Genomic DNA, 24,744 nt, shown 5'->3' with positions numbered 1-24,744 from the left:
AATACCAGTATGCACACACATGTCCAGTATTACCTCTCATTTGTTACTGGACAGAGCGTCCAAATACAGGACAATCCGGTTCAATAATGGACACCTGGCAACCTTAGTTTATATTGCATGGCCTTGTGCCATTCTTAGCGTCCTTGAGTTTGTTATGAAGTTTTTTGTTGACTAACTTCTGTCTGAGGTTTGACGGTTGCCAGAATGCAATGGTGGGAGGTTTGGGGAAGATGTAATTTAATGTTTCATCCTCTGTCACCATAGGTTGCAGATCTTTGATTATTTTTCACATTCCCCTCTATGTAGCCACTAGTGGTATGCGTGTGCTTGGTTTTTTTCTTTTTGTATTGGAGCAGGTGTTCTCGTGGGCCTTGTGGTGATTGTTGTGGCAATAGTCTTTTGCTAATATTTCTTCTGTCTGAATGATTCAGTCAGGGTTGTGAGGGGTTTGTTTCTGCCTTTAGTGTCAGAGCATATGCAGTAATATTACATAGTTACATACTTGCATAGTAGATGAGGTTGGAAAAAGACATATAGTATGTCCATCAAGTTCAACCCATGCTAAATTTAGAGTTTAGATGACAGATACTTATCCTATATTTGTATTTGCAGTATGTTATAGCCTGGCTGTGTATGATGGCTCGTTTTTGTATGAGTGGGGTGGAAGCTGAAGTTATGGAAGTAACTACACCTGTCTGTGTTTAAAACGTAATTTTTGTGTCGTTTTAAACACAAAAAACAACAAATATAGCAGCCGGGTCACCAACAGAATGTTGCAACGTCATCAACTTTCTGTTGACCACTGGAGTGACCCTGCGGCCATTTTGTCTACTTGCCCAGTGAACAAAACTGCTCAACGTTTGGGGGTCCTTGGGAGGTCGGGGGACCACAGATCAGTCCCCTGGATCAGGTAAATAAAAAAAAAAAGAATACTTGCTCGGTGGCCACAAAATGGCCACAGTATAAGGCTCGCCAGTAGAAAGTTGCAATGGCGTCGGAGATGACGTTAGGACTTTTTTATTGGTGCCCCAGCGGCCCGGCCATATGTTGTTTTTTTGCGTTAAACACCAGCACCAAAAAAAGTAAATATCTCGGGAACCGGAGGGTCACCAGGGGTCGGGGGAAACGGATCTGCTACAGGTGGTAAATAAACAAAAAATGGGGGATTGCTTCAAGTGGCACTGCACTTTTATTCTTTTCTCCACTAGATGGCAGGAGATATACTCCTGGGGTGGACTGATCCAGGCCTTGGCGTTGCCTGCAAGTTAAAACGTTTTGCCCAGCTGGGCTACCATAGATGCTATTTGCTGCCTTTGACAAGCAGGTTCGGCATGTGCCAGAGTGTCAGATAACAGCAAGGAGCTGTAATCATTGCTCAAGAGCAAGAGCTTCCCCAGAGACTCCGGGGACGTCCTGAACAGCAAACAGGGTGAGTTGCATTAGCGTACCTGCACTTTGGAGCTATTAGCTGGTAAATGTAATTATTACATGAGGTCAGCAAGTGGCATACAGTGCCAAGTTAGCGTGAGCACAGGGGCATGTTGGGAAAATTCAGCTCATTACCCTGTTGGGGGTCTGCAGCGCATTGCTTTTTCACATACTTAGTTGTGAAACTCACCCTGTGCTGTTTTTCTTCAGTAGAAATGCAGACGTATAAAATACGAATTGCGCGGACTCTTGTAATATTGTGAATTCCCTTGAATTTTGTTTCGTGGTTGGCTAAAAGCAGTCCCATATTCCTTAAAAAAAGGGTAGTCCCTCCAAGATAGGGGTCAGAAAAAATAACAATATCAAAATAACTTTTACAAATAAATAAGGCTATATTTGGAAAACAAAAATTACGCTTTTCCTTCGCAGACTAATTTTTTGTAATATGTCGGTAGCTTGTAAAACTATTGGTTTCCAGCAAATAAAATGCGTCATGTAAAAAAGTATATGTACGCGCCGTTAACTCTTTAATTGCTAACGGGGCCTGCACTGCATTGCTCAGCGTTAAAGACACATTGAAACGTTAAAATCTTGTCAGTAAAATAGACAAAAATGTTGTATTTTTTATTTTTTCACAGAGAAGTTTGTTTTTAGCTTGGGAACATCTTAAAACTTTTTTTTTTTTAACGGTGTATAACTAACTTGTGTATAAGTTTATTATAAATATTTTTTAATTAACATAAATCTCACTGTATTATAATTTTAAGTTATTGAAGGGAAAAAAATTGTAAAATAGAATGAAAGGGTTATGAAAAGTAAAAATTATTATTTTCTTTGTACAGTAAAAAAAAATACCACTTGTGATGCATTTGCATGTCTCACACAGGTCTGCAACCCGGTCTTTCCCCATTATCGTTTAGCAAACAGTGCTTCCGCTGCAGCCAGGGATTCTGGGTAATGACATGCAAATGAGCACCGTGTGTCACTCTTTTCTTCTTATCCATGTTATACAGCAAATAGAAGTATCACTTGTGAGCACATTCACACGTCCCGGACAGGTCTGGAACCCTGCTTTTCACCATTATCTCTTAGCACAGGGGGGGGCGCAATTTTTTTTTCCTGCGCCCCCCTGCCGGCGGTTCCCTCTCTCCGCGCTCACCCCGGCTCCGGAGTCGGCTGCAGCGTCATGACGTCACATGACCTCGCTGTGTCATTTGATGCCGCGTTGCCATGGTGACGAATGTAAGAAGCTGCCGGAGCCATGGTAAGTTAGGTTTACAGAGGCCCTGCAGCTCCCCCGGCACTTAATTTAAGTGTCTTCGGGAAGCGCACGGGGCCTCTGTAAACACAGCGCCCCCCCCGCAGTCAGTCTCGCGCCCCCCACTTTGCGCACCACTGTCTTGGCATACAATGCTAGGGATTCTGGGTAATTACATGCAAATGAGCACAGTGAGTCGCTATATTTTTTATGCATTTAAACATGGATCTCTATAAGCTTACGCTTGGTGCATTACACAGCCTTTCAGCACAGCCTGGGTTAAAGTGCGTGGGTATAACTAGACATTAAATAACTTAGGGCGGGTAAAAAAAAAGTGACAAACCCTGCACCCAGAGGCATAGCTATAGCCCGGGGCCCGCACTCTTAGGGGTCCGCTCTCCCCCCCCTGTCGGAGGCAAATTGCTGGGCCTGAGATGGGCACAGAGAGGAATTCCCTTCCTCTGCAGGTGGGCGGGGCCTGGGTCAGGGGGCGGGGCCCTGAGATGCAGGAAGGAAGCACAGAGGGAAATCCCTTCCTCTGCAGGTGGGCGGGGCCTGGGTCAGGGGGCGGGGCCCTGAGATGCAGGAAGCACAGAGGGGAAATTCCTTCCTCTGCAGAGCCTCTGCAGGTGGGCGGGGCCTAGGTCAGGGGGCGGGGCCTAGGTCAGGGGGCGGGGCCTCAAGTAGAGCAGCGTGGGACGAGCTGCAGCCTGAGAGACAGGCTGGGAAAGGTGAGAGGGAGGGAAGAGTTAAATCATGGGGGTAAAAACAGACATGAGAGGGAAGAAGACAGGAAGGAAGAGACACACATAGAGAAAGTTAAGTACAAGAGAGAAATACATAAGAAGGAAAAGAAATACGTGAGAGACACGAGGGGGCCCTGAAATGTTGTTTGCCCGGAGGCCTGCGCATGTCTAGCTGCGCCACTGCCTCCACCGTACAGTAAATAAAAATGCCACTTGTTGAACTTCTTTCGCCTTTCCAGGGACTCCAGGGATGCATAAGACAGGTTACAAGCCACACAGCGTATTACAGGCTGAACCTTTTATTGCATTGGTGGGTTAATCATAATCGGTTACTACAGCGATGTCAGGACACAGTGCCAAGATAACTAGGACACGGGTCAAGAAATAGTTTCCTAATGTTAAAATAGTATAATATTATGCTTTTGTTATGTGACCCTAACCATAAAGTGATACCATGTACATGGATTAGAGCAGCAGTAGCTGTAAAAATAAAGAAAAGGTAGAAAGGAGTGCAGTCTCTGCAGGTAGAAACAGTAGTCCTGTATTCCTGTATTCCTGTATAATGGTAGGGAGCAGGAAATCCCTGCTGGGAAGAATGTCTCATCCAATAGGGTCGCAGTGTACAGCACCGGAGGACTGGGTATACTGGGTATACTGGGTATACTGGGTCCTGGTGCTGACGGGATTATACGAAAGACAAAGGTTACTTTAAAATACCCCTGCTGAATAAATGAAATACTGTATATGATGTGGGTTCATGTAAGGCACGGGCGACAACTCCAGTCCTCAAGGGCCAGCTACAGGCCAGGTATTAGGGATATCCCTGCTTCACAACAGGTGGTAATCCTGACTGAGCCACTGATTGAGCCTGACCTGTTGGTGGCCCTTGAGGCTGGAGTTGGCCACCCCTGATGTAAGGAATGTGTTTTTTACATTTCCCATTTCCACTATTTCTGCTCCAGCTCAAGACTAGACTCTAAATGAATATGATCTGTGTGTAGATATTTACACATACTACATACACACGTGTGTTTGTGTGTGTGTGTGTGTGTGTGTGTATATATATATATGTGGCCAGGTCCCCCTTCGCCCCCTTACCTTCCGCTGTGGCTGCGACCAGCAGCGGAGGCTGGGGAGAGTGCGCGGGGGGGGGGGGGGGCTGCGGAAGCGCTGCGTCAGTCAGGGAGGCGTCCGAGCCGCCGGAGCACCCCCCTCTGTACATTAGGGGGCACTCTCACCGGGGTGCGGACGAAGTGGATGGACAGTAGGGCAATGTACACACACACACCCCAAAACCAACTGGAGTCATTATTGGTTTGCATCTTGTGTAATACTTTGCATAATTCTACACAATTTATTTCCTTCCCAAAATATGATTTGAAAGTATCTGACAGTGCGTACTATTTTTGTAATGATGTTAAAACGGATTTGAAGCAAAAGGTGACACTGTGTGCTCATCTGCATGTAATTTCCAAGAATCCATAGCTGCACAAAGCACTGTATATTAGGACAGCGGTGTGCAAACTGGGGAGCGCGGGCCACGCGGCGGTTACAGAGGCCCCGCGCTAAGAGCGCGAGGCCTCTGTAAATGTACTTACCGGCTTCTTGTCCACGCGTTTCCATGGTAACGCGGCGTCAAATGACGCCCGTTACCATGGAGACATGACATCAAATGACGCCGCGGGTCACGTGACATGACCCTTCAGCGTCATTTGACGCATTATTAGAGGCGAGGGGGGGCGCGACCGAGGAGGCAGCAGGTAAGGGGGGCGCAGGCGCAGGGAGTTTGCGCACCGCTGTATTAGCAGATAATGGTGAAAAGCAGCGTTGCAGACCTGTCTGAGACACGTGAGTGTGCTCACAAGTGATATTTGTATTTGCTGTAATAATAAATAGTTTTGATATTTTAACTCGTTTTTTTGTTCTTTTAAGGAATGGGGGGGGGGGGGAAATGAGCGTGCATAAAGATAAAAGATAAGACGTGCCAACATTAAGAGTTAATCAGAAAAAATGTTATAAAAATGATAGTTGTTTGACCTCTATTTCCACAAATGTCCTATATTTTTACTTTCTCATCATGGTCACATGCTACAGTGAGATTAAAGGTACTAAATGTTAAACATTTATTTTTATGATTCCAGTAAAAATTTACTTATTATTTATTAAAAGTGTCAACCACGTACAAACTGCTTTGTAGTTTAGGTTCTCAGAGCGTGCTGCCTGGGTTTTCTGTGGCCCCTGAAGACTTAAGTGATGGTGCTTAACCCTTTGAGTGCTGGAAGGGGCCCGCGGAACCTTTGTGCCACGGCCCCTCCGGCACAGCGTGGTGACTTCACCGCTTTTGACCGTGGCGCTACTTTAAAATGTTTGAAGCTGGGGGGTCTCTGGAGCTGAACTGCGCTAATTTCAGCTCCGGGGACCCCATGCTTACCGAGATACAGACCTCCATAGAGGGTGCCGGTAGCAGATCCGGCTGGACTGTGCGTGGCTAACATAATGGTGGTGTAATAGGAAGCAGTGACGTAATCTCTTATGGCTTCCTATAGACTCGCGGCACCAGGACCATTAAACCTGCGGAGCCTTCTATAGAGGGTCTGTAACTCGGGAAGCAAGGGGTCTCCTGAGCGTTTCAACTCTGGAGGCCCCCTGCTTCCCACTGATTAAAAAAAGAAACCCGCGTTCTGCTACTTTAACCTGGTAACGCTCCATGGGAACGTGATCAAAACAAAAGAAAAAACACTTTTTGGGCATGACGTAGCCGTTATGTCTTGGCACAATTTGAGTGCCAGACCCTATTGACTACATCCTGGGGTACTCAAAGAGTTAAAGCAGCAACCCACCTACTCGTTTATTTTTTATTTCATCGTTAACAGCCGGCAATAGGAAGTGGTGACGACATAGAGACACGATGTCCCAGCTTTCAATGAGATGACCCCATTGACCAGCCTGTTTTTTAACTTTCATTTTACCAGCACATGAAAAGGTTAATATCTTGCAAATCGGAGTGGAGAAAAGCGCGGTTCAGCTCGGGAGATTTCCTGGTTACGAGTCTGAAAATAAATAACGTGGGGGCATTGTGGCATTTAAAGTACAGTTGGGCCCCGCTTCTCGGCGTTTCGCTTCTCGCCGATCCGCCAATACGGCGGCACCGAGTAGGGGGCCGCCGTGTCTGCGCATGCCCAGAAGGGGGACGGCCGAGGTCGCGCATGCGCAGAACGGGGAAGCGGCTGAGTTTGCGCATGCGCAGAAGGGGGACGGCCGAGTCTGTGCGTGCGCAGAAGGGGGACGGCCGAGTCTGCGCATGCACAGAAGGGGTGGGAAAGACGAAAAATCGCCGGTGGACATACTGTAGCAAATGCTATGTTCTGCTTTTCGACGATTTTTCGCTTTCCTGCGGCGGCCTAGAACGGAACCCGCCGTATGAGTGGGGCCCTACTGTAATAGTATTTAGTCATATACCCACTCCTCTGTCATTTAACCATGTTTCACAAGTACAACAGTAGGGGAAAAAAAGAGGAAAGCAGCGCACTGCCAGGGAGTCAGTTGGTATAAAGATAAAATTCTATTTATTCAGCACAAGTACAAAACATCACCCAAAGGAGGTGAAATCCCTCCTACGCGTTTCAGACACGATTGTCCTTTATCAAGGAGTATCAAGTTTTTTTCTACTATTGGACTTCTGCATCAGCAGCTTGGCATGCCATCACGGACTCTCCAAGACTCAAGGCGTGGGTAAGATCTCTTCAAGATATTTTAATGTGATTTATGGACATGGATGAGTACCAGTATGTGTTATATTTCCTCCAATGAGGTTGCATCAAGGTGATATCTAGCATTTTTGATTGTTTCCTTCAGGAGAAGTTATATTGATTATTGACTGGTCACTCACATATCACACTTTATTATATACCCACTCCATACTAGTGTCATATGCATGAGCCCTATATTTGAATTATCATTGATGTCATTGCGTGAAGATTTCACCGTCTCTGGAGCACCCACTTCCTATATACTGTACATGTCACAAGTAGTGCTGGTTGCTGCTTTAAACCTTTGAAATTCACTTGCTCTCGCCCATTTCTACCGTGCCAGAATATCAGTGTTTTTGAGATCAATATCCTAGTTCTTATAGATTGAAGTGGTGGTCCTATAAAACCTTTCAATATTCACTTGCTCTCGCCTGTCTGTGGCATTTCTATGGCTGCCAGGATATCGGTATGCATCTTGATAAAGGCTGCAGAGTGTAGCCGAAACGTGGGGGCCAATAAAAGGTATTCTCTTGCATATTTATGGTGTGTGTATCACATTGTTATTTTTATACAGTACTGTCCTGAAACAGGATTATTTATTTTCTCTGCTCTCAGGCTACCAGCACTCCCCAGTGTAAGGCCGCGCTTATAGTCCCGGCGACGCGACGTCGCGTCAAAATAAGTGTATTGAATCCGTCACGTGCGCCTAAAGTAGGAGTGATGCGACGGATTGGTCGCGATCACTGGAAGTCAATAAAAATTGATTTTTCAGTGACCGCAGCGTGACGTCAGCGGCTACGTGAGCAGTTCAGCCAATGAGGGCGAACCGGTCACAGCCACGCCCCCACCATGCCCCCCGGTCACCGTCACTTGCCTCTAACACTATAAGCAAAAATCTATGCTACAATGGCGACGAATTATGTCACACGTCGTGTCGCCGGAGCAAGGACTATAAGCGTGGCCTAAGTTGCCACATTGTTGTCACTTTTGTTACTCCTTTCCCTCCCTAGTTTGCCCATTGCCTAGTAACTACTGCACAGACCCCTGTTTGGTTTCTCCCAGCAACCCTGGTTGTATGGTTAGTCCCACTATATCCTGATTGTACAGACTAGCTCACTTCCTTTTGGATCCAGCAGTCTGTGAGTACACACATCTTACTGCCTCTCCCATACAGGCATTCTTAATTTACCTCTCCCCCACATATGCCACTCACCCACAGTTCCCCTCATCTGTTGTGATTGTTTGTTTTGCAATAAAAGAACAGAAAGACAGAAGGACTCAATTTGCATCTAAAGGGAGTGAGTTAACCTGCCTGACCCTACCCCTTAGCTACAAGGGGCTAGAGGGCCAGAACAAGTATAGGTACTCTGATAGTAGCATCCTCTCCAGTAGTCAGGTCTATACTATTTAAGTGCGTGCCCCAATCCCATCACAGTGTGTGTGTGTGTGTGTGTGTATGTGTGTGTGTATGTATATATATATATATATATATATATATATATATATATATATATATATACATACACACACACATAGGGAGGGAGGGTTACAATATGTATGTGTGTACTGTGTATGTATGTACAGAGATTATATATATATATATATATATATATATATATATATATATATATATATATATATATATATATATATAATCTCTGTACATACATACACAGTACACACATACATATTGTAACCCTCCCTCCCCGGCTCCCAGAGAGTGCACATCAGTATCTTAATCAGTAGGCTTTACATTATTGAGATACTGTACTTATTTCCTGCGCTCCTGCCTTTGTGACGTATGCAGCGGGTAAAAGGATTGGCCTTACATTTATGGAAAACGAAGAACAATCCCTGCACTCCTACCAATTGGGCTAAAATATACTAGTGCCTTTGTTACATTTAGAACCCAAGTCTGTGTAACAAAGGAGTCATTTGGTTGCATCTTTTGATCAAAACAGATCCAAGCCTCCAACCTCGTCAAGTTATCCTCCGTTTAGCAGGTACCTACACTGAATATATGCAATTTCTTATTGTCCTATGGACTGAACTTTGTGAAGTGTGTGAAAGTGCTCTGAAGGGGTTAAATAAATAAGGCGTATATATGCACACACACTACACACACACACATCTTATACTATATTAGTGAAAGCACTGTATGCCTGTCTGGATTTCCGGTGTCCCTAGGGGAAATCTCATTGGTCCCTTGGGCCGCCCGCCCCCGCACACCTCTCATTGGCCTGAGGCGGAGTGACGGGCCACACACACACACACACACACACACCCTCTGTCCGCCCCCCCCCCCCCCCCCCCCCATCACGTGCGCCGCCCTGCACCGGCTCCGGACGGGAAGCGCGGCCCTCCTACCCCAGCCGCTCCCTTACCTCCCCGGCGCCACCTCCCCCTCAGGTAAGTCACAGCACTGCGCGTCCCGCCTCAGCTTATGTCGCCAGTAACTCCTATTTCAGGCGCGCAGCCTCGCGCCTCAGGCCCACACAGGGCGCTTCCTGCCGCCGCCTGCACGCCTCACTCAGCCGGACGGCACCCAAGCGGGCGCCAGGGGGGGGGAGCGGCGAGTCACGGGGAACGGGGGGGGGGCGAGCCGTGAGTCACAGGGAACGGGGGGGGGGCGAGTCACGGAACGGGGGGGGGCGAGCCACGAGTCACAGGGAACATGAGGGGGGCGAGCCGCGAGTCACAGGGAACGGGGGTGGGCGAGCCGCGAGTCACAGGAAACGGGGGGGCGAGCCGCGAGTAACAGGGAATGGGGGGGGAGTCGCGGGGAGGGGGGGGGAGTCGCGGGGAGGGGGGGGGGCCGAGTCACGGGGAATGGGGGGGGGGCCACCAGCCGAACCAGCAGGGGGACGGACGCACGGAGGGGGGGGGGGACATGCACATACATAAATTATGACAATACATATGCCCACTGCTCTCCAACCCCCCACTCCCCTTCCCCCCCCCCCACTCCCCTTTCCCCCCCCCCACTCCCCTTTCCCCCCCCCCCACTCCCCTTTCCCCCCCCACTCCCCTTTCTTCCCCCACTCCCCTTTCCTCCCCCCACTCCCCTTTCCCTCCCCCTCCTCCCCCTTTCCCTCCCCCCTCCCACACCCTTCCCCCCTCCCACACCCTACCCCCTTCCCCCTCTCCCACCCCCTTCCCCCCTCCCCCCCTCCCCCCCTCCCACCCCTTCCCCCCCCTCCCACCCCTTCCCCCCCCTTCCCCCCCTCCCACCCCCTCCCACCCTTCCACCCCTTCCCCCCTCCTCCACCCCTTCCCACCACCCTTCGCCTTCCTGCCTCCCCTCCTCTGCTTTCGCGCCCACCCGCCTCTGCTTTTCACCCGCCCTTACTCCGCCCGCCTCTGCCTTTCACCCACCGCCTCACAGCCGCTGCATACACTCAACAGACACCCGCCACATTCGACACATACCTGCCGCCACACACACCTGCTGCCTCCCGCCCCTACGCACCGACATCACTGACCCACCGCCTCACACCCTAGCAGGACCCCCACTCACAGACAGCACTCACAACCCACGCGCCACCTGCCGCCTCACACCCTAGCAGGCCCCCGACTCACAGACAGCACTCACAACCCACGCGCCACCCGCCGCCTCACACCCTAGCAGGACCCCCACTCACAGACAGCACTCACAACCCACGCGCCACCTGCCGCCTCACACCCTAGCAGGACACACGCCTCACATTTTTACATCTGTTATGTCACCAAAATATACATTGTACTGTGGTGTGTTTACAATAAACCATTTTTAAACAACATCGTATTACATTTTATTCCATCTTTCTTTTCAACATTATTATCCAACCTTTACAACAAATACTCACCTATTGTTCCACGATTTAAAAATAATACTACCTATTACGCATTTACATCCCGGGCAACGCCGGGTCTCTCAGCTAGTGTATATATATATATATATAGAAAGATGAACAGCCGGCACTCCAATGAAGCACAATAGGTGCATGTCCCATAATAAGTAGGTAAGCATACGATAACGTTCGCACGGGAATCAGCAGACAGCACTCAGGTTAAGATTTGTAGAATATATATTTGTAGAAAAGACACAAATCACCAATTTTTCGGACCCACAAACGGGACCTTCCTCAGGGTGGTGCACCACCCTGAGGAAGGTCCCATTTGTGGGTCCGAAAAATTGGTGATTTGTGTCTTTTCTACAAATATATATTCTACAAATCTTAACCTGAGTGCTGTCTGCTCGGTAAAACGTGTTTTTAGTCACAGCTAGCAACTAGGCACGTATGGTGGCCCTCCACATGACTATTATCAATGAAGTGGTCTGTGATAAGGAGATTTGAGAAGACCTGTTTTAAAGAAGTAGCGTATATATACAAGCCAAGATTCATACAACGAAGGACGAGAGCAATAGTCTTACAAACATTAACTATGGAATGAAAAAGATCTCCCCCAAAGTACTTCATCTAACACCGGTATTGCACTTTGGATACTTGGGGCCCTAGCATTGCCCTGTGCTTCCTTTCAGTGGTCGGGGTCAATCATGGGTAATACAACCAGTGACCGTCTGTCTGGAGACAGGCCTGGATCCAAGTCTCACCGCGCAGAAGGGGCCACCGCACAGTCTGCAAAAGAGCAAGAACAAAACAAGATAATGGTGGGGAGCACGGACGATCCCAATATCTTCAGCACCGAGGTATTACTGCAAAACATAGGCATTTTAGGGCTGCTTAGCCTAGAAAAGAGACAACTGAGAGGATGTCCAGTATGAGTGAGGTGTAGACAAATAGCGTAGAGAGAGTGAATAGTAGCTGTTATAGAGTCTAGAGTAGCTTGGTGGTAACACTGCCTTTATAACAAGTACAATCCCAGGGTCAACTGTCAATTTGACACGTTAGCCAATGTTTTCTAAGCTGTGCTATTGTATTATGTCTTGCGGTGCTGGAAGGTGTCTTGTGAAATAGCATCAGTTAGTAACTATGAACCCTGTGCCTCAGGCACCAAAATAAAACTGCAAACGTACAAACTAACTTAAAAAAAGGTATTTAAAAATATTTATCAGTATCATCATTTTGTAAAAAGGCATCAGTTGTCCGCATGTAACCCCTTAAACAGATCATTGGCATTAGTACACTTTGGTCCTATTGAGGGATTGCCAATTTACAGGAAAACTTCTGTTAGGAAACTGGCAGATGTATACAAGGATAATTCGATCCTCAATTAAAAGAATAACTTATTTAAATTGCATACGAAACCACCATTATTACAGTGTTTGTGTTATACAGTGAGCATTTAGATGAAGAGCAGGACTATCCAGTTACATGAGATAGTGTCAAAATGTTAGTGAGACATTTGCATTAAAACCAGCAGAAGAATTCAAAGAATACTTCAACGAAACATTAGAATGATATTATTCAGAGTTCTTTACACAATAAAAGTTGGGCCTGAATATTCAGTGAGGCTCTTCGAGTCTAATCACGCTTTTTCTCAAGTTCATAGCCAGTTTACTGATTTTATTTCCTGTACAGGTGCCCGGGGATAAGGAGTTCACAGCATGGCCTCAGGACCCAGAGGAGTCTGGGAAATTGTCTCAGCAGGGTCGTCCCACGGTCATCCGTTGGTCAGAGGGTGGCAGAGACGTCTTTATATCCGGCTCATTTAACAACTGGAGCACCAAAATCCCACTGATTAAAAGGTATTGGCTGTAGTGAGTAAATTCTGTGTAAATGTAACCCTGAGCATCCCATAAATTGGAGGGCCACATGTGGCCCCCTAGGTCACTATGTAGTCCCATTCAGCCTACCTCTTCTCTCCAAGTGTCACCGATTAAGAGAGAAAAACATGGCCCCTTTGCAGCTGCTTTAAGAAAGAAGTGTAATGTTATAACTTGTAATGATATTCATTGGGAGACAAAATGTTCGTTATTAAAGTTACTAGCCTTTTGGCTCATAGTTGTATAAATATCTGTGTACTGTACCTTAATTTAGGGATCAGCAAGAAACTCCACACAGTGATTATAAAATTATCTTAAATGGTGCTGGAATACCTCAGGGAAGGACTTGCACCTTTGAGACTTTAGCTCTGGAGATCGAGTGTGTGTATATGTGTATATGTGTATTAACTAAATACATGGAGGAACTTACAGGTAGAGATCTCACACCTTTTTTGTGAGATTAAAAGAACATTCCACATAGTCATTTTAGGAAATGATGAGGAACAGTGCGGGACCCTTCTCTATAGGGGGCTTCCTGCTTTTTCTGCCATATATGCTGAATTATGTATCACAGGACCATTTTCTTTTCCTACAAAAAATCGTGTATACATAAATACACACACACACACACACACACACACACACACACACACACACACACACACACACACACACACACACATATATAATATGCATAAATATTTATACACGTCTGCGTGGTTGTGTATAAATTTGTAATTTAAATGTAAAATATTATGCAATGTATTTTATACACAATATCCCCATGTTCAGTATTATTGGACTTGTCTTCTAGCCACAATGACTTTGTTGCCATTCTGGACCTTCCCGAGGGAGAGCACCAGTACAAGTTTTTTGTGGACGGCCAATGGGTTCATGACCCTTCGGAGGTAAATAAGACCACTCACGTTGTACCCTGACTGACAGTTATTCTGGGCTCTGGCGTCAAAGAGACCAGTGAGCTGGTAAGATGAGTAAATGCCAATGTTAGTCTACTCAGCCCAACACCAAATACAGCAGGGCAGTGTAACACGCACATATTTAATAGCAGTATAGAATAAATAATAAGTATGTATATCCCTTATGCCATTGTACCCAGTTCTGTGAGTGCCCAGTTTACAGAGACGCAACACCATACACTATATTCCCATAGCCAGTGATTGACATTCACATCTGTTGGGCTGTATTTTCTAGCAAGGTCATTTAGGCAAATCTATAATTGTAAGGAATATCAAATGTAGCACATGTTTTAGCAAATAACTTGGCTGGTTTTAAGCACGGTCTAGAAGTCACAATACCCATTTAATGAGGCAGCAAAATGATGGCTTCCTATACACTCCCACACTACACTTTTTCGTTCTATTTTTTAATACAGAATTGAAGCAGGGGGTTACCGGAGCTGAACTCCGTTCATTTCAGCTTCGGGGACCCCCTGCTTCCAGAGATGCATATAGTGATGTCAGAGTGATGTCACTCGTCAGTATCATATGAGTGCGCTAGACGTTGATAGAACTGGGAGCATAGGGGTGACTGAATATCAAGGACAAAGCGATTGTAAATTCATAGCAATGACTATGGTAATAGGACTTTGCCGTTTTGGCAGCCATCAGAAATAGTATGCCGCTTCTGATATGAGACGTACCTACTCTGATCCGTAAACTGTAACAGTATAACCAAAGTGTAGTTCCGTGTTTTCCATCCAAGGTTCCGCGGCACCCTGGGGTTCCGTGAGAGGATCAAAAGGGTGCTGCGGGATTTCCCCCATCTCCCAGAGCAGGGAGAATGCAGGGCAGTTACTAGCGGGCTGGACAGTTTCCTCCACCTTAGTTGACTGCGTTACTCAGCAGCCAAACAGAAGGAGATGTCAGGGCCGAGCAGAGGAGGAAGCAGCATGGCCCAGAGAGAGGTGAGGCTGTGTGTCTCTGTCCTGTGTGTATTTATTCTGTCCTGTTTGTGTGTATGATTTCTGTGACTGTCCTGTTGGTGTGTGTATGTGTGTTTCCTGTGACTCTCTGCCCCTCTGACTCCTGTGACTCCCTGCGCCCTCTGACTTCCTGCCACATCTGACTCTCTGTCTCCTGTGACTCTGTCTGACTCTGTATCCTGTGACTTTGTCTCTGTGTCCTGTGTTTTCGGTGACCCTGTCCTGTTGTAGGGGTGCCTCAGCAACTGAGCACTGTGTTTAGGAGTGCCCAGAGATAAAAAAAAAATAATAAGGTTGGAAAGCACAGGTGTAGGTACTCCAGCACTTTAACTAAGAGCCGCCTAATAAAATATCTCACATGTACTTCTGTAATTAGACATGAACTTGCAGATATTTGCCAGGTTGTATCACTAGACTACAGTATGAACATCTGTCTAAACAGCTATAATGTATCGTATATACTCTTTTGAATCTTTGTAAATATTGCTATGTACGAGATTGATCCTCTATGCTAAATGTTACAGTACTAATCCATTATATGTACTGTAATGTTACCTCATTATTTTTTCATTCATATACGGTTAATACCTGCTAGCGCTGAAACCCTTTACGTTGCCTAGGATCGCTCCCTAACCTACTTCATAAGGTTAAGCATTTTTACAATGTTATTTAACAGCTTTTTTTTTACTATATATGTTATACTGTGTCATAATAATAGATTTAGGTACTATATCTTATTATCATATTCATTGCTATGAATTTAAATCGCTTTGTCCTTGATCTTTAATCACCCCTATGCTCCCAATTCTATTAAAGCTGCAGACCAAGCAATATCCCCTTGTGGGCTTTTGTCTTAATAAATCAGTTCTGTACTATGAGAAAATACGTGTAGCAATAATAAAAAATAATAATAATAACCGTGAATGACATTTTTAATGTATTATAATGTAACAAGCATTTCTTGTTTCTGTAGCAATCATTTACCAAGTTACATCCCCTTCCTCGCCTGAAACAGGCTCTGGCACACCCCTTTTTGAGCCCTGCTCTCTCTAGCAATGCACGAATTGTATCTAGTGACTGCCTGGTCACATGATCTTCCCCATAGAACTTTGCATCTTTGGTCCTCTTCTGCTGCACTGACAGCCATTTAGTGAACCCCGAAGCCGAATCGATCACATGAGAATGGATCGATCGGCAACTTAGCCAATTACTTATCATTGTGTGGATTGTATAGATGCGCATATTAAAGGGAAAAAAATAAATTTTAAAAATAAAACCCGGCAGCTTGGACTGCTGCTTTAATGTCTAGCTGCTTTAGCACACTCATATTATAATGAGGAGAGACATCACTCTGACATCACTATATGCATAATGAGTAAAAGGTCTATGTCAGAGAAATCGGCACCAAAAGAATAGGAGTCGTCTAATCGGTTTGTAAAGGTATTTATTCTCCGTCGGTATCACTGTGGTTGGGACACCTCTGGGCCCCTGACGGTGGGGGGGGGGAGGAGGGGGCGAGGTTTATACCTCATCTCATTGAGATGCTTCTGCCATCCTTGTTAAACATGTTTCTTAAATGTAGTGCACATGCTAAAGGAGGGAAATTACTCACGTGCTGCCCGTGTTCAAGTCGAAGTGCGAACTTAACATGCTGCAATGTCAATTTTTACAGAGTATATTTCCGCCAAGCTAAAACCTCTTATACAGCGGAAACGCCAAAAATATTGGCTTCCCATCTACTATACATTTTGGAAAGTTGTTTGTCTGTTTGCTATGCATTTGGACACCTCTTAAGACATCGTAACCACATTTTGCATGATGGTTCCTGAGATCAGGGAGCAGGTTTTTTGTCGGGAAATTGGATCCATTCTATTTTTAATTCTACGAGTTATTATAGTTTCTCTAAGCAAGTCAGCCACCGGGTGTTGTACCTGGTAGGTTATGTATCTGGCACGTGGCATCATACTGGTGACATCATAATGCACATAGCCTGGTGGCAGAAAAGGAGAGTCAGATAGCTGTAAAGTCTACACAAAAAGCAGACAGAGAAAGAAAGAGAGGCAGTCAGTTGGCACGTGAGGAGAAAGTAAGAATGCTGGAGAAGGAGAGAGAGGCGGAAAGAATTGGGGATATCATAAGGTTTTAAAGGAAAGTGATGGGAGGGAGAGAGATGAGGGGGAGAGAAATGAAGGTTAGAGGAGGAGGGGAGGAATGAGGTTTCTTTCTTAGAATTCCCGAGCAATGCTGCGTACTTTCAGCTAGTAAATGATAAATCGGACACCATCTGCCTCTAATGACCTCAGACACCGCTAGAGAACCCCCTAATGTGGGGAATAAGTATACTGTTGGTTGTTACTGTGGATTATAAGGCACAGATGTGGGTAATGCACAAAATCAGCTGCTCACATACAGCACCAAAAATGCTGACTAATTTACTCCTGTTCTCTGTAAGAAGAAGAGCTGCGGGAAATGGGAGGGAACATTTTGATACAATGCACCATGTTCATTTTCATGAAGTATTACTTTTCATGTTTAATCCAGCCTGCTTGATACATTAAGCTTAGACGGATTCAAGTGTAATTCAACTCTAAGCGAATATAGAGCCCCGGTGTCCCCTGCAAGTAAATGGCTATTCACATTCTGTAATGGATATTGTACCTTACCGCTGGGCTGCCTGACGACTTCTACGATCACAACCAGATGGTAGTTTGGAGCACTTACCTTGAAAGGAAAGGCTGAACATATGAGGGGCCAGGTTTACTAAGTGGTGCTAATCCACAAGGCACCTTACAGGCAATTCGCTTAAATCATTTTAGCCCATATTTACTAAGCAGTGCAATGCCGTCTGATGCCGGAAGGTGTCTTATGGCTGAGCACTGCTTATTAAATAACAGGCCTGTATGGTTTTGGGGTCTGTGTTCTTCACACAGAAGATGCCCCAGATTGTCGGAAGTGCTTGGTCACGGATCATATTCACTACTAAGGGCCAGGAGTCCATGCACCGTGCTGCTGTAATGCATCTTTTTTATTCCCCGAAGCCAGTGGTCACCAGCCAGCTTGGGACAATCAACAACTTGATTCACGTTAAGAAGTCTGATTTTGAAGTCTTTGACGCGTTGAAGTTGGATTCAATGGAGAGTTCTGACACATCAGGAAGAGGTAGGAGTAGTGACACGGTTAATGTGTTGATCTTCAATACATAAGCTTGTACATTACATGTATTTGTGATCTTGGGTAAATATGTATAATACACACACATTTCATATACATAGAAGCTGAATTTATTTTTTGATACAACATGGGCAAGCTCGGACTGGTTACCTGGAGAAACCCACAGCAGGCCGCGGCTTCAGGAGGCCTCAGGTCAAAACTGGTCCTGTCTCCTAGAATAGCCAGGAGGCTGCCGGAAAAGTGACCGAATCTCCCATGGTAGCCTGTGTGTAAGTGTTTTCCGTTTGTAGTAGATGACGTCATCAGGATGACGCTCATGCGGTTGGTGTTTGGAGGCGAGAACAGCTCCGGATCTTTCCCAGGGCTGTGGCTGTCCACTAAGATACCTACCACAAATGGAAAACAGGTCGTATAATTACCCAATAGAGGATGTATACTGTGTCCTTTGGGAAGTAAAAGCATTATTCCGTCGCTGTATATTTAACATGGTTTGTGCTCTAACAGCATCACACACAGCTTGTGGGAGTCTGTGTATCGAGTGGACAGCTCTATTACTATTATTTGCAATAGTGATTTAGGCTTGAGATATATTTACATCGCCTATTTCTCTCCTCCACCTATTTGGGGATTTTATTCCTATGCATCTCTATGCATTTTTATGGTGTTTCGTCGGTTTTTATTATAGATTATTAAAACTTTATTATTTTCATTTTTTGAGTGTGACCTTCTGCAGCTGACCCCACTAGGGGATTAGGCTATTTTTTGGCTTCCATTATTATGACACTTTCACCTGTAGTGTTATCTACCGTGAGTGCAACTATTGGGGGCTTTATGTAATCTCTGTGATTATTTGTGTGTTCTATGCTCTTCCCTTCTCCCATGCACCAGGTAGCCATTGTTTATATTGTGTTTTTTTTGTGTGGCGAGCGACGTGTTCTCTGTGTACCATAGCTTTAATCATGTGCTCCAAGAGATAAAATGTTGTGGTCCATGTTGGACTTGTCTTGGAGCATACAATTAAATACAAGATTTATTTACTTAAGTGCCCAGCTTTCACAAATGTTTCTGCTCTATTGAATGTATGTTTGTACATATCAGTGAGTGCATGTCTGAGCCTCAGTATGTATACATGAGTGTAAACCCTATGCAGGGGTGAGCAAACTTTTTATGCCGAGCCCCCCTTTTCATCCATAAAATTTCTCGGGCCCCCCCTGCCTGATGTAATCAAAATCACATTGAAAAAAAAAAAACCCTTTTCGCGCTTGCAAAATTAGGCTGCGTCCGCGCTGAGAGCGGTGACATCACCAACTCTCCAAGCATGAGCACAGGGTGTCCTGCATAATTTTGCAAGCGTGGATCGGGGCTATTTGTCTGTGTGTCTGTGTGTCTGTGTGTCTGTGTGTCTGTGTGTATTGACTGCTGCTGAGCACACATCAAAGTCAATTTTGTTTGTCTCCCCAAGCTTGGGAGAGCTTACGTGCACAAAGGCAATCCTTTGGGGGGGCATTCATCCACCTCTTTGCTACCTCCCTTCCTTCTCTCCCCCCCCCCTTTTTTTCTTCCTTCCCCTCCATGCTTTTTGTCTTGCTATCCCCATTGTCATCCAAACTCCTACCTACAGTATTATTTATTTTTTCCCGTTTTCAATGTTGTGTTTTCAGTTTTTTTACATTATTTCTGTACATTCATAGTGTGATTGATACAGTGGCAGCGACCCTTTCACTTGCAGAGGATCGCAGCGAAGCAGGTTGCCAGCGGAGGAGAGCAGGAACACAGCGCTATTGCAGGGCAGACACCGAAGAAGGGGCGTTTGACTTCACGGTGCTTGGGCATGCTCCTCCCCGTACCTCCGAAGCCCATGCGCGTGCGCTCACACACCATCACGTGGCCGCCACCTGCACTATCCTGTTCAGCCACCCGCACACATCTTCGGTTGCCCGCCTGTGCACATCTTCTTGGCCGCCCCTCGCGCACAGCGTCTGTCGGCCCGCACACCCAGTTTTCGTCGCACGCCGCCTGCGCCCCCCTAAATAATCTTGCGCCTCATTGCTCTCCCAGTTTGCGCACCACTGCATTACAACACACACTCTCTCAATCAATCAATCAATCAATCATCACATACACACACTCACCACATACACTCAATCAATCACCACACACACTCACCACATACACTCAATCACCACACACACACACACTCAACCCCCCCCCCACACCACACACTCAATCCCCACACACTCAATCCCCACACACTCACACACACAATCCCCCCACACACTCAATCCCCCCCCACACACACAATTCCCCCCCACGCACACACAATCCCCCCACACACACACAAACTCAATCCCCCCCCACACACACAATCCCCCCACACACAAACTCAATCCCCACACACACACAAACTCAATACACACACACACACACACACACAATCAGTCACACAATTTCACCTGGGGGGGCGACATGCTCCGATCCCCCAACCCCCCATGCTGCTGAAAAGTGGTGCAGGAAGCAGACAGGAAGAGAAGGAGGGGCTGCCTGTGTGCAGAGAGAAGCCCCGCCCCCTCTGCAAGACACAGACACATAGAAGCAGCAGCACGGAGCTTCTGGACGCCCGTGCTCAGCTCTGCCCGCCCCCAGGTTTCCCTGCAAGCAGCCCGCGCCCCCCCCTACATAATCTTGCGCCCCCCCAAGGGGGCGCGCCCCACAGTTTGCGCACCGCTGCCCTATTGTACTGTAACTTTTGTTAACACTTTGAGTGCCTGAGGGGCCACAGGCACACCGGACTCGCACAACCTCTCCGGCACATTGCGATCATGATCCATGAGTGATCACTTCATCGCAATGTCACTGATGAACTTCTGTGAAGCGCTATGTACATTAATGGCGCTATATAAGTAAAGACATACATACATGAAGCGAACAGAATAGGACAAGTCCCCTCTTCTGTTCATTACCCAGTTGGATTGCGTTCAGAGCTCTACATCTCCGCCATCCCACCCCTGAGCAAAAAGCCCATGACATAGCTACTACATTATGGGACCCGTGGAGTGCCAGAACTCATGACGTAGCTACGTGATGGGGCACTCAAGGAGTTAAAGAACCTAAAGTGAATCTCTACAACCCGCTTACTCCCATCGGCCCTTGATACCTTAGTCCAACACTGAATATTGAACATGTAAACACATTCGTTGAGAACACACAACCAGGACCAGTTTGTGGCCCAGCGAGCCCACCCCTCTCTCTCTTACACACCTCCTTGCTCTCTCATTCCCCTCTCACTCTCCATCCTTCCCCATGTATTTCTCTCCCCACCTCTGTCTTACACTCTTCCCCCTCCTCTCTCCCACTCTCTCTCTTCCTCTCTCCCCCACCCCCTCACCTCTCTCACTTTTCCCCTTCTCTCCCCCTTTTGCACCCCTTCTCACACTCTCCTCCACCTCCGCTATCACTTAATTCCCCCCTCCTCTCACTTAATTCCATTTCCTCAATTCCCCCCTCCTCACACTCAACCCCCTACTCAATCCTCCCGAACCCCCACTACCCACACACATACACACACAGAATACCCGTGCAATTCCTCCCCACACACAATACTCCTACAATCCCCCCCACCCACAATATCACCACAATCCCCCCACCCCGCACAATATCACCACAATCCCCCCACCCCCCACATACACAATACCCCCACAACCCTCCCCCCACACACAATACCCCCACGCCACCCCATACACAAGCGGTGCGCAAACTGGGGAATTTTTTTTAATTAAATGCCAGGGGACCGCGCAAGGCCTCTGTAACCTGTACTTACCGGGATTCAGCAGGCTTCTGATCACATCGCCATGACAACGCACGTCAAATGGCGCTGCGGGTCACGTGACATCATGTCACGTGACCCTTGGCGTCATTTGACGCCGGGTCACTCGGGAGGGGGTGCGTGAGCACAGGGACCGAGACACAGGGGGGGGGGGCGCAGCCCAAAAACTTTGCGCACCCCTGCGATACACAATACCCCCACAACCTCCCGTCCCACACACAATACTCCCACACATAACAATGCAACCCCCCCCAAACACACACACACACAAACAATATTCCCACAAAAAAATTCTACTCAGCATATGAAAACCACGTTAACCAAACTTACATTGTTTCAGAAAAAAAGAGAAAGATTGTTATGGGTACCTAATAATGAGACAAAAAAGGACTATTGTTGAGAATTAAGTTGGAACCTAATAATGAAAGTAATAATTATATGATCTTCCTTTACCATTTTTAAAGGACAAACACCCCCCCTCCCCCCATCCCCCACTCCACACTCCATGCATAATTTCAGAATAAAGATTCCTGGACACAAATACTTGCCAGGGAGCGTAATACTGTATGGTGTTTGGTGGGCACTTCGGTCCTGCTGCCAACAGAGAGAAATAACATCACGTCAGCCATATTTGTCGTTTTCTCCTCATTTCTGCAATTTAAAATATATAGATACATTTTTGGGGGGTTCTAGGGGTGCCCGGAGATCGGCCCACAGAAAGAGAAGTAATAATAAAACATTTGAGTAGCATTGTTCGCTGCTTTTAAAACATTTTACTTTCTCACAGGACGCAAATAAGTACAAGTTTGTCATTAAGGGTAATGTTTTCTTATCACAGTGATACTTTGTTTATTTTTTGTCCATGACATGGGACTAAGACTGATTTTCCATGAACGCTTCCTTTCAGACTTGTCTGGATCTCCACCGGGATTTTATGGTCAGGATTTGTACGCCTACAGACCCGAGGAACGCTTCAAATCCCCACCCATCCTTCCTCCTCATCTTCTTCAAGTCATTCTCAACAAGGACACCAACATCTCTGTAAGTTTCCTGTCCTGGGTAATTCTTTACAGGGGGCATTTATTAAGTAGAGGGAGGACAGCATGAAAGAGGGGTGCAGGGTCTCTGTCGCTCTTTTACTCACAGTAACCATGGCTTGTAGCCTCACAATGCAGATACAGAGAAACTAAGTCAGGTTGAAGAAGCCATATAGATAAAACAGATGCCCTTGAATGGGTTGCTGACATTCTACTCCTTGAACCCAGACTGGCCTTACAAGCTTCTTAAAGGAGCAATCCAGTAGGGCGCATGTGCGGCACGGACCAGTATGGCCACTTGAAAACTGAGATCTGAGGCGGTCTAAGACATTTAGCCAAGGCCATTCCGCTGCTAAGTTGCCGCGACTGTATTGCCATTTGACACTTCGCCACCTAAACATTTTGGCAGCGCAACCGTAACGGCCGTGGGAATTGTCCCATTCCAACTCGAAGGAAGCCCCCCATAAGCCATCTAAAGAGTGAGATAGTTTTTTCATCCTACCTCAGTACCTTCATGAATATCCCGGCATGAGACCGAGACACGAAAAGACTCATTCACAGGAAATGTCCATGTTTCTCAAGCCGTAAGAGTACACTCCCCCAACTCTGGTTTAGTGAATGGCGGATTGCCATGTGCCCTGCCGTTCTCCGACTTAAGCTTGGATTATGAAGACTAGACAAGACGAGGAGATCTGAACAGATTGCTAAATGCTATCAGGGAGACATTCCAGCAAGAGATGTCCAATTCGATCACAGATCTGAAACAAGGACTGAAGGAGCTGGCTGAGAGAACCAATGCGAGTGAAGGAGGGTGGTACAATACCAACACGAGGCAGACACGTAATTGCAGCATCTAGGAATGCAGTTATATAGGCTTCAAGATGGCCTAGAAGATGCAGAAAACTGTTCCAGGCGCAATAATATCAGCGTAAGACACATCCCTGAATCTACAAAACCAGCCCAGCTGGAACAATACATGGCAGCCCTTTTCAAAAACTGCTCTCTAATGATAACCCAGAGCATCAATTGATTGACCGGGTCCATAGAACCCTAGCCTTGAGGCCAGCAGATGCATCCAGGCCTAGAAATGGCATTAAGCGCCTGCATTATCCCCACACGGTTGAACAGATACTCCAAAAAAACGAGATACAGTATATGCCCACCATATTACACGAGGGCCAATAGCTACAATTATTTTTTATAGAGATCTGGCCACATCCACCCTGGATAAGAGGTGCAATCTCAAGCCAACCACCCAGATTCTTCAGGAAAGGGGCATTAAGTATAGATGTGGCTTTCCATTCCGCCTGATCATCCTGATGGAGGACTCTCAGATCCCTCTACGCTTTGTGTAGGATAGATTGGCATTTTTAAGCAGCAATAATTTACTTGTGCCTAGCCTTTAAACGTCAATTAGGCCTGCTTAAGCTGCAGTGACCGCCATGCAGAGTGGATGACGCACGATAAGGAGAAAACCGGATGACATCTACAGATTTAACAAGACTTCCTGTCCTCTGTGCTGCTGCCATGCACGACTGTGGCACCGAAGGATTAACTCTGCAGGGGATCCCATTCAGAAGCACGGACCTCTTGCAGGTCCATTGTGGCAGACACTGTTCCCAGCACCACGGGCTCTTGCTTGTTCATCCACGACGTCAAGGACCTCAAGTCTTGCTACATCTGTAGAAGGAATGGCGGATTACAGCCTCCTCTTTTATGTGAATTATGATGGTTCTAACCGGATAATATATACAAGAGATGAAAACGCACCCCATATAACCTCCAAAGTGATAATCCGAAATGAGTATTAATTAGTAGAACAGAGTGCTTCCATGTGAACCTAATAAATGGAAACCAATACAAAACTGGAGGGCATGAGAGAA

General features: G+C 46.5%; 1 protein-coding gene across 3 annotated transcripts in view; it reads left to right on the top strand.

Annotated features, from left to right (window-relative positions):
* Positions 1-1,230: 1,230 nt before the first annotated feature.
* PRKAB2 (protein kinase AMP-activated non-catalytic subunit beta 2) overlaps positions 1,231-24,744 on the top strand; it is a 32,659-nt gene continuing 9,145 nt past the window's right edge. Inside the window, exons 1-6 of one of the 3 annotated variants that reach the window (XM_075616838.1) lie at positions 1,231-1,429; positions 11,704-11,871; positions 12,704-12,870; positions 13,703-13,796; positions 17,869-17,989; positions 22,732-22,865. In XM_075616838.1, coding sequence (XP_075472953.1) covers positions 11,719-11,871; positions 12,704-12,870; positions 13,703-13,796; positions 17,869-17,989; positions 22,732-22,865 — 669 coding nt within the window. In that variant the 5' untranslated portion in view covers positions 1,231-1,429; positions 11,704-11,718. Of the gene's footprint in view, positions 1,430-3,348; positions 3,418-7,045; positions 7,165-11,703; positions 11,872-12,703; positions 12,871-13,702; positions 13,797-17,868; positions 17,990-22,731; positions 22,866-24,744 lie in introns of those variants that run through there. The other 2 variants (XM_075616839.1, XM_075616840.1) reach the window with 2 other exon arrangements.

The sequence above is a fragment of the Ascaphus truei genome, chromosome 10 (genome assembly GCF_040206685.1).
Source record: "Ascaphus truei isolate aAscTru1 chromosome 10, aAscTru1.hap1, whole genome shotgun sequence".
In the NCBI taxonomy this organism is placed as follows: domain Eukaryota; kingdom Metazoa; phylum Chordata; class Amphibia; order Anura; family Ascaphidae; genus Ascaphus; species Ascaphus truei.
Note: the sequence above shows the minus strand (reverse complement) of the source record. Positions and strands in the feature narration are given on the sequence as shown.